The 10,354-nt window shown below is 45.6% G+C and overlaps 1 protein-coding gene across 2 annotated transcripts in view; it reads left to right on the plus strand.

Moving 5' to 3' along the window:
• The first annotated feature begins 2,832 nt into the window (after positions 1–2,832).
• Zc3hav1l (zinc finger CCCH-type containing, antiviral 1 like) overlaps positions 2,833–10,354 on the plus strand; it is a 9,448-nt gene continuing 1,926 nt past the window's right edge. Inside the window, exons 1-4 of one of the 2 annotated variants that reach the window (XR_008719520.1) lie at positions 2,833–3,208; positions 4,012–4,147; positions 5,897–6,158; positions 8,186–8,383. Coding sequence is in view for 1 of the 2 variants with exons in the window: in XM_055602149.1 (XP_055458124.1) it covers positions 2,838–3,208; positions 4,012–4,147; positions 5,897–6,158; positions 8,186–8,307 (891 nt within the window). In the remaining variant the exon portion in view is untranslated. Of the gene's footprint in view, positions 3,209–4,011; positions 4,148–5,896; positions 6,159–8,185; positions 10,338–10,354 lie in introns of those variants that run through there. The other variant, XM_055602149.1, reaches the window with a different exon arrangement.

The following is a 10,354-nucleotide window of genomic DNA, read 5'->3' on the forward strand; positions in this document are numbered from 1 at the left end:
TTTTTTTTTTTTTTTTTTTTTTTTTTTTTTTTTTTTTTTTCATAATTGAGTTTTTAAAAACAACAAAACTTCCATTACAGGAGCTGCTGCCACTGTACAGTTTTTCTCTTCCTCCACATTTCTTTAATACTGATCATCTCCCACGGATGAGCCACACTTCTCTCACTAGACACTTTTAGGAGCTGAGGATAGAGGCCAACAGTACAAAGAAGATTCCTGCTTTTATGAACTTGAGCTCTACAAACAAACATAGAAACAACAACAACAAAAATGTCAGCAGCATGGCTCCTTGCAAAGACAACAGACCTACTTTATCTTGGGTTGTCACAATGATAACCTAGAACTTATTGATACAGAGGTGTCCACGGAGATATCCAGGCAGAGAAATTCTGTCACTCCTCAGCTGAAAATTGTTTAGTGGCTTCTTTGCATTTACGAGAAATCAATTCGTTCGGTGCTCAGGAGCACCTGGTAAGGTTATCGCCGAGGCTGACCCTGTCTCTCATCTGCCTTCTTCATCTTTATATCTGTCACGTCACTAGCAGCTGCTCAATAAACAGCCACTAGGTGAACACTAACTTGAGAAAAAGGGAGAGATATTTAACAAATATACAAGCCTGGACTGGTGCTACCCAACAGAAATATACAGTGAGGCAAATATGTAGGTTCCCCATAGGTAGATTAGGAAAGTAAGTGAAGGGGATGGAGAGATGGCTTAACATCAGAGGCCACTTCCGTAGAACAGTGTTTGGTTCTCAGCATTCATGTCAGGTGGCTCAAAGCTCTAGCTACAGGAGTCTGGTGCCCTCTCCTGGCTTCCATGGAACACATGTGGCACATCGTTAAAAAGGAGACGGGAACTGGTGGCCCATACCTTTTTTTTTAATTTTTAAAAACTTTGGTTATTTGTGAACTTCACGTCATGCGCCCCAATCCCACTCATCTCCCTGTCCCTTCATACCCACTCTCTGCTGCCGCAACCTCCCCCCAAAATAAAGTAAAATAAATAAATAAGCAAAACAACAACAAAAATCTGGTAGAGGCTACAGTGTGTTCCACAGTATGCCCTTTTGTTCACACATCTTTACTTGCAAATGTCCATTGCAGTGAATCATTGGTCTGGCATGAGGCGTCTGACTTCGGCTACACTGTCCTACTGGATCCTCACTGGGACTCCTGTCATATATCCTGTTGTTGCTGTGTCCTGGAGACCCTGCAGCTTTGGATCCTCAGGACTGGCCCTTTCATGAGCTCCAGCAGATCACAGATGGGGCAGATGTTGGGGTTTGCCAACTCAAAACCCTGGATCTGGACCTGGGTACTAAATGAATTGGTCAGCCCACCAACTGTCCTGTACCACACCACCAGGGCGAGCTCTGGCGCTACCCTCACTAGCTCTCTTAATGCCACCAGGGCCAGATCTAATGTGCTGGGGGGGGGGGGGGAAGAGGCAGAAGGTATTTCTCCCAGGTCATGCACACCTTTAATCCCAGCACTCAGTAGGCACAGCAGGCAGATATCTGAGTGTGAGGCCAACCTTGTCTATGGAGTAAGTTCCAGGATAGCCAAGGCTAGACAGAAAAACCCTATCTCAAACAAACAAACAAACAACAACAAAACTTTTAAAAGGAAAATAAAATTAAACAGGATTATGCCATTGTTTAAAAACATCACACACAATACTCACTTTTTAAAACATTTGTTAATTTTATTATTTTATGTGTATGAGTATTTTGTCTGTAGGTGTACCCTGTGTGTGCCTGTCCTTGGAGGTCAGAAGAGGGCGTTGGATCCCCTAGGACTGGAGTTACAGGTGGTCATGACCCCCCATTTGGGTGCTGATCATCAAACCCAAGCCTCTGTAAGAGTAACAAGTGCTTAACTGCAGCACCAACTCTCCCGCACAACTTCTCAGTACAAATAAAATCGAGGTTTTGTTTTGTTTTTTGAGATAGGGTCTCATGTAGAACAAACTAGATATATATATAGTGGAGGATAGCTTCGAACTCCTGATCAGCCTCAACCTGCCTGGGATCACAGGCAAGCCCACCAGGCCCAGAGCTTGCTGCCTGGGAATGGAAACCAGGGCTTCAGTACCATTAAGCTGGCAATCTACAGAGCTATATTCCAGCTCCCAAACTGAGATCTTTTCTTTTTTTTTTTTTTTCCACTCTAAATCTAGTGTGTTTCACCTTCCAGTTTGGACTGACCACATTTCATAAGCGATCAGCAGCCACATGTGGCTACTTCTTCAGAGAGGTCCTCCACCCACTTACCCAGAAGTCATCTCCTTAACAACTTACCAGCTTTTTTTGTCCAAAAAACAAAAACAAAACTCTTAACTTTTATCTATTATGATGTGTGGGCATAGCGTGTGTCAGCATCTATTTATAATATGTGTTAATGCAGATCTGCGCAAGTGGAGGTCAGAGAACTACTTTCCAGACCAAACTCTCTTTCCACCATGGGTTCCAGAGACCAAACTCAAGTAGGGTATTTTTACCCCGTGAGCCATCCCTGCTGGTTCCTTACTAGGTTTTTGAGACAGGGTGTCTGTCATGTAGCCCAGGCTAGCCTCCAACTCCCTAGGTAGCTGATGCTGTCCTTGACCTCCACCTCCCCGAGGCTGGCCTTACAGGCTCGTGCCACCAGGCTGGCAGCACCACTTTAGCAGTTTGTATTCTTTGAGCCCTCCCTGGTATCTGCAATGAACCCAGAAGCCTGGAAAGTGGCTGAGGCCCGGCCCACGACAGCTCGCAGGCTCTGGCCCCGTGGCCGCGGGGAGGAGCCTTCAGGCCCCGGGCTGGCGGGGACGCGCTGCGCGGGCTCCGCGGGTCATGGCGGACCTCACGGTATGCGCGTTCCTCACCAAGGTGCTGTGCGCTCACGGTGGCCGCATGTTCCTGCAGGACCTGCGCGGCCACGTGGAGCTGTCGGAGGCGAAGCTGCGGGCCGTGCTGCGGCGCGCGGGCCCCGAGCGCTTCCTGCTGCAGGAGGTGGAGCTGCGCGACGGCCCGTGGGACGCGGAGGCTGAGGTGGCGGTGGGCGCGGGCTCGGGCTCGGGCGGCGGCGCCACGGCCTGCAGGGTGGTGGCCGTGTCCTCCGCGCGCCTCTGCGCCCGCTACCAGCGCGGGGAGTGCCAGGCCTGCGACCAGCTGCACTTGTGTCGCCGCCACATGCTGGGCAAGTGCCCCCACCGCGACTGCTGGTGAGAGGAGGAGTCCTCGGTCCCCAGCGGGGTAGTGGGTGAGGGCGGGCGGGCGGCACCGGATGCTACTCGGCGAGCCAGCTGGTGGGATGGGGAAAAGGCCTTCGCGCAGGCCGCTCCTGTGCTGCTTATCGGATAACATGGAAGGGCCTCTCCATTGAGGTTTACTATTCACCCCTCTCCAATTGCTGTCGCTGCCCCAGAATGCTAGCATGCTCCGCAACACCAGCCAGGTTTTAAATCCGTGTCCTGACTTTTCAGTTCACTTATGCCAAGTGCCACATTGAGAGACATCTGAGGGCCCCATGGCCCGCGGAACTTATATTTCCTTCTCTCCTTCCTTCAATAATCACAGCCCATTGGGGTTAAAAAGCTGGTCTAGTCCAACCTCAGGAAACTGGTGGCTGGTGGCCGGATGGGGTGAGTGAGGGAGGGCCTGGCAGCTACATAGCCCAAGCACCCCTCCCAAGCCCAGTGCTTTACAGCGGCGTTATGATGCTTTCTTTGTAGTGTTTGGACAGTGAGAGATCAGCAGCTGTTGTTGGACTGAAGATAAAGTTTTAATCTCTACAAAACAGATGAGTAACCTCAGCTAAGACTCAGGGTAGGGGACTTACCCTGGCCTTATAGATAACCACTGAACAGGAAAGTGACTCTGGAAATGGAGTTGCCTCAGCCCTAATTTTTTATCAGTACTTGGGGAATTCACATGTAAGTTGGAAATGCCCTAGGCAAAGAATTAGACCTACCAGCCTCTTCTCTCTTCTTGACCAGAGCGTCTGACCGCTCTGAACTCTTTTTAGGTCTACCTGTGCTCTGTCCCATGATATCCACACACCTTTCAACGTCCAAGTCCTGAAAAACCACGGGCTTTTTGGGCTCAACGAAGCACAGCTTCGAACCCTGCTTTTGCAGAATGACCCTTGCCTTTTCCCAGAGGTAAGTCCCTGAGAATCGCGGTCCTGAAGTCCTTTGCGCCAGCTCTTTCTCACAACGGGTATGTTTGTTTTGTTTCCTTGAGAGAGGATCTTAAATCGCCCAGATGGGAAGTGAACTTTCTATTGAGCTGTGGCTGTTTTTCTGCAAATTCCCAGGTTATAGGCAACCTCCTCCCACTGCCACCAGAAGTTGATTTTAATTGCTTTGAAGTCCTGTGATTTGGTTCCAAATACTTAAAAAGTACCCATTTTTAATTGCTGTAATGGTAAAATTAGCACATTTGTTTCTATTTATGTGAAGAATTTGTTAACAAAATAATAATGTCAAATGAAAAATTTATGATACTACCGATAAAATAATTTTTTTAAGCTGCTGTGCTCATTCTGTCAGAGGAAGGGAAGAGACACTTAGCTCCAGGACATTTCCCTCCACAGCCTCAGGCATTTCCTTATTTTTGAGGGACCTCAACCCAGATAAAATCAGATCTCTGGCTTCAAAGCAGAAAAGAACTTTAGGGAGCGCTCATATGAAGTAGGTTTATTAATAGAATTTAAAAATTAGATGCATTTACTGGTGAGGTTTATTGGGGGTTTGGTTGGGTGAAGTGAACAATGCGCATCTGGGTGGAAATGAATCCCTGTAGCTGCAGGGGGACGTTCTGAAGGCTTGCGACCTGCCAGTGAGCTCCAGTCCAAATAACTCCACTCACTGAAACCCTGTCTAAAAAAACAAACAAAAAAACTGTAAAATATCATTTAACCAAATTTGATTGACTGTTGAAAAAAAAGGAAGAAAAGAAAAAAGAAAGGCAAAAATAGATAAGTGTGATGGTACAAACTTGAAATTCTCTAGATGCAGAAGGATTAAGAGTTCTGGGCCAGCCTGGGCTAGATAGCAAGATCTTCACTTGAAAATGAAGCAAACCCAAACCAAGATAAAACAAAGGTAAACTGTGGCAAGGACGCTGAACTCTCATACATTGTTGGTGAGATTGTAAATTAGCATGAGCGTGAAACAACGAGGGAATGGAGGCTTGTGGGCTTACTCCTGTAATCCCAGCATTCAGCTGAGGCAAAAGAATTACAGACCTTGCTGCAAAACAACTCGAGGACCAGAGACCTAGCTCAGCTCCTAGAATGCTTGTCCAGCATGGGAAAGCTCTGAGTTCAACCCCCAGCAATGCACAAAAAAACAGGTTTGGAGGCACTTCTGATCCCCCGTCCCTATCTCCCTATCTCCCTAATGATTGCAGGTATGTACCAGCATGCCCAGGTTTATGCAGTGCTGGGGGTCGAACCCAGGACTGCATGTGTGTTAGACAAGCTCTCTCTCTCCCAACACACATGTTGGACAGTATACCTATAACTTCAGCCCCAGAAGATCTTTGGACACCTGAATTCCTGCACACACACACACACACACACACTTCTCTTTTCAAAGTGGCAGGTGTAGTGGAATACCCTGTAGTCATAGTACTGTGGAGGAGACAGGGGAACCCTGGGGCCTGCTGACCAGCCTATCTGAATCGGTGGGCTCCAAGTTCCATTACAGAGCCTGTCTCAAACACTGAAGCAGAGGGTGATTAAAGAGCACACGCAGTGCTGACCTCTGGCCTTCACACACGTGCACATACATGCATCCCTCCCCCAGAGGTGCCATTAAACTTCTAATTTAGTAGAGAACCTAAAGCTTATTAGTTTAAAGGTACTAGTGAAAACTCATTCAAGCATTGCTTCCCTTCTGTCTTAGGTCTGTTTACTGTACAACAAAGGTGGTGATGTCTTGTATGGTTATTGCAACCTAAAGGATAAGTGCAACAAGTTTCATGTGTGCAAATCCTATGTCCGGGGTGAATGCACACTTCAGACCTGCAAGCGGTCCCACCAGCTCATTCAAGATGCTACTCTGAAGTTGCTAGAGGACCAAGAGCTGAGTGTTTCAAGTGTCGTGAATTTCCAGATAATCTCTGTCTACAAACATATGAAGCTGCACAAGATGCTTGAAGACAAAGGTAGGCATGGAACCATCAGTGCGGAGTTGTACTAGGATTCTCTGTTCTGGGCGGTAGGAGGAACAGTGGATGGAAGTGAGTCTGGAGGCAAAACATTTCCTTTGCTAATTGCAGCTTGGACTGTCAACATTTTATGTATTTATTTTTTATTGTGTGTATGTATACATGTGGGGGGGGGAGAAGGAGAAGAGTATCAGATCCCTTGGAGGGGTCTGTGAGCCCTGATAGAGGTGCTGGGGTCTGATAAACCTTATTGAAGGCACGGAAATGAGCTAATGCAAGAGAAGTTAAAGTATGTAAATGCAGGTTTATTGGGAGCAGCTCTAGGCCACCATACAGGAGAGGAACAGAGAGACAGACAAACAGAGAGAGAGAATGGAAGAAGAGAAGGAAGAGGAGAGATGCAAAAAGAGAGATCGAGGAGAGTGAGAGAAGAGAGGGGAACCAAAACATCTGGATTCTATAGTGATGGGGGAGAAGAACCCTCCCCCTGGGCTGGAAAGTTTAGGGTAGAGGGCCAGGTATGGTAGCCATGCCGTGCAGTAGGTAGGGACTAAGGATGCTGGGAGAAGCCCAACAGGATCTGCATTCAGGACCTTGTGATTACAGCAGCAAGTGCTTTTAATCACTGAGCCATGTTTCTAGCCCTAGTTAACAGTGTATGATATGGAAATATGATTTTAACCAAAGAACTGATTTTGCCTAGTTGAAGAATTTGCCCAAGTTTTTTTTTTGTTGTTGTTGTTGTTGTTGTTGGGTGTTTTGTTTCGTTTTGAGACAGGGTTTCTCTGTGTAGCCTTGGCTGTCCTGGACTCGCTTTGAGGCTGGCCTCAAACTCACAGAGATCCTGATGCTCCTGCCTCCCAGGAGCTGTAATTACAGGCAAGCCACCATGCCTGGCCTGATCTGCCTGATCTCTTAATACCGGGATCATAGGCGTATACCACCGAGCCTGGCCGAATAATAGTTTAGCTGGGAACATGGAAGGGAAATGGCAGGTGAAGAAAATGAACATTTGATTTTCTTTTGTCAAGTTGAACTAAAGTTTTACTTTTCCTATTTTCATTTTTAAGTAAATTTGACCACATTACAGGAAACAGACTAGAAATAAAATGTCATGTCTCAAGAAGGGCTGGAGAGATGGCTCAGCTGTTCAGAGCATTTGTTGCTCTTGCAGAGGACCCAGGTTTGGTTCCCAGCCCCCACCTGCTGGCTCACAGCCATCCTGACTCCGTTCTAGTGACTGTGATGCCCTCTTCTCAACACAGCAATCACAGCATGCGTGCACATGATGAACTTACATGTGGGCAAAACACTCATAAAATAATACACATAAAATAAAATTATCTTTTTTTAAAGTTTATCTTAGTCACTGTTCTCTTGCTTGGAAGAGGCACCATGATCAAGGCAACTCTTATAAAGGAAAGTATTTAAAATAGGGGTTTGCTTACAATTTCAGAGGCTTTTATCATCCTGGTGGGGATTGTGGTGGCAGGCACAGCAGACATAGTGCTGGAGAAGTTGAGAGCTATATCCTCATCCACAAGCAGAAAGAGAAAGAGAGAGAGACAGTTAGACAGACAGAGACCGGGCCTGGCATGAGCTGTGAAACCTCAAAGCCCATCCCCAGTGATACATGTCCTCTAATAAGACCACACCTACTAATCCTTCTAATCTTATCAAAAAGTTCCACTCTTTCGTGACTAAACATTCAAACAGATAAGCCTAGAGGCCATTCTTATTCAAATCGCCATAAAATTGCATTGAGATCCACTTTGTTGTAACTGTTTAAGCCCTATTACTGAAGAAGTGCTGACTGGTTGTAGGCAAAGTGGCAATGGCTTAATATCTTTTTTCTATATTATCCAGAAATTAATATTTCTGATATTAATATCAGAAATATTTCCTCATATTGCTGCTTAGTCTTTCTGACTGCTTATTTTTATTTATTTATTTTTCTTTTGATCTGGTTCCACCATGTGGAAATAAAATAAAGACAGAAAGCTCATCTCTCTTCTTCCTTTCAGACAACTCGGCTTCTGCTGAGAACCCACAAGGCCTTGGGAAGCAAGGAGCCTCCAGGGCCGGGGCTGCAGAAGCCAAGCCTCGGGTCCCTGCACCTACTGAATCGCCCAGGAAGCCCCAGTAAACCTTAAAGAGCATGGAGGAAGTGAGAAGCAGCTTGTCCGTCTTGGAGGATCAAGCAAGACTTCTCCTGAGCTGGAGTTTGTAGCTGTTCTCTCTTTCCCTCACTTCATAGTGTTGACAACTCACATACCTACCTCACAGTGTGAGAACCCAGGCTAGAAACAAAAATACCCTTGTGGGTGAGATCGGACCTGGAGCGGGCAAAGAGAGGGTAAAATTCTGAGCACATGGAGTCAATTCAGGGCAAGTCCTGAAGCTGTAGCTCCTGTCTCAATTCCTGAGAGCCTTCCCAAGCTCGGGATGGAGGGCAGGTTTCTGCTGTCCTTCTGGGTCCAGCTGGTCTTTTCCAGACTCCATTTACACAGCTTACGTTGTAGACATCACAGACTTTGTGCACTCTGCATTATTTCTTACCTGGGTTTATACATAATCCCTTTTTGCACAGAACTGTAAATATAATTTAATTGACTCCCTTATTCTGAAATATCTCAATACTCCTAACAATGTTTGAATATCTCATTTTGTATCTGTGCAGTATTGGGTTTAAAAGCCATTTCGTACCTTTGCTTGACTTCTTGGTGCTAAACAATACTTCTTTTATGCTTCTTTAATCATCTGTTCAGGTGAGTGGTCTTCTCTGTCCCTGCTTTCTGTGTGTCTTTCTTGATTCTGTGAATTTTCTATGATGCATTTTGTTGCTGGGGCCTCTGTGCTGTCATCAGTACTGTGTCCAGGACATTCAAGTTTATGGTGCATCCTCAGCCAGCCTCACAGTTAATAATCTTCAGGCTCTCACCAGAGAGTTCTACCTCAGTCCATCCACTTCTCCTCTTTCTGTAAGCCTACCAAGCTCAGCTGCTGTATCTTGAAGGATGTGCAGCTCACGCCTTCCCCAGTTGTATCTCTCCCTTGTGTGGATGGGGACAGGCCGTCAGGAACCTATATGCACCTTGCTCATTTCATGGTCACTCCCTTCCTCCTGCCCTCCTCCAGCCTCTCTGCTGTCTTCTGCTGTTTTCATCCTGTGATTTGCAGATATTTGTTGTGCTCATGTTCCCCAATGTCTCTAGGTAAAGAGAAGGGTTTGCATTTCTTTCCATAACACGGCATTTGAGAAATAGGAGCAACTTATTTTTATCATGATGCCAATGAGAAGAGCAATGTAAAAATGTCCTTTCCAAATGAAAAATCTTTTAATGGACAGTAAACTTACCAACTTTGGTCTTTGCACTTTGATTGTCAATGAGAGTATTTCTGAAATTGTGTTTTATAGTCTTTCTTTTTAAACTTGTGTCTTTTTTCCTAGTGGTATTGTGTGTGTGTGCTGGGATCACATCCTGGGACTTGTCCATGTGAGGCAAAGTCCTCCACCAGCAAGCTACATCTAAGTCCTGGGGCTAAACTTAAAAAAAAAAAAAATAGGGCAGTCACAGTGGCTCATGCCTTTAATCCCAGCACTACAAAAGCAGAGGCAGGCAAGGCCACCTGATCTACACAGTAAATTCTAGGCTAGCCAGAGCTACATAGTGAGACCATGCCTCAAAAAGAAATTCCACTTAATTACTGTTTTTACTCTGTCATTCTCCTGAATATATTTTGTTGTTAGACATGTTAAGTCTTTAGTGGGATAGTATAGCTCAATGAATATCCCTTACATCAATAGAATGGGTAGACTTTTACATTATTGTTTTCTCATATATTATCACCATTGTGCTCTTATATTCGATGTTGGTCTATAATCATTGTTGTAACATTTTAGTCAGGTCTGTAATAATCCATTTTAGTTTTAGTTATCTTGGAATTTAGTCTAAAATTATCTTTTGTATGTATGTGTGATACTGGGAATGGGCTTAGGGCTCATGTGTGCTAGACAAGTGCTCTACCATTGAGCTGTATTCTCTGCACTAAAGTTATCTTCTGCAGTTGTTCCTAGACCAAGTCTGGCTGCTCACCCCCATGACAGGCACTGAGATAAGAAGGTGACTTTATCCACAAAGCTTCGAAGGAAGGAAGGAAGGAAGGAAGGAAGGAAGGAAGGAAGGAAGGAA

The sequence above is a fragment of the Psammomys obesus genome, unplaced genomic scaffold, assembly GCF_907164565.1.
Source record: "Psammomys obesus unplaced genomic scaffold, mPsaObe1.curated_primary_1811, whole genome shotgun sequence".
NCBI lineage: Eukaryota > Metazoa > Chordata > Mammalia > Rodentia > Muridae > Psammomys > Psammomys obesus.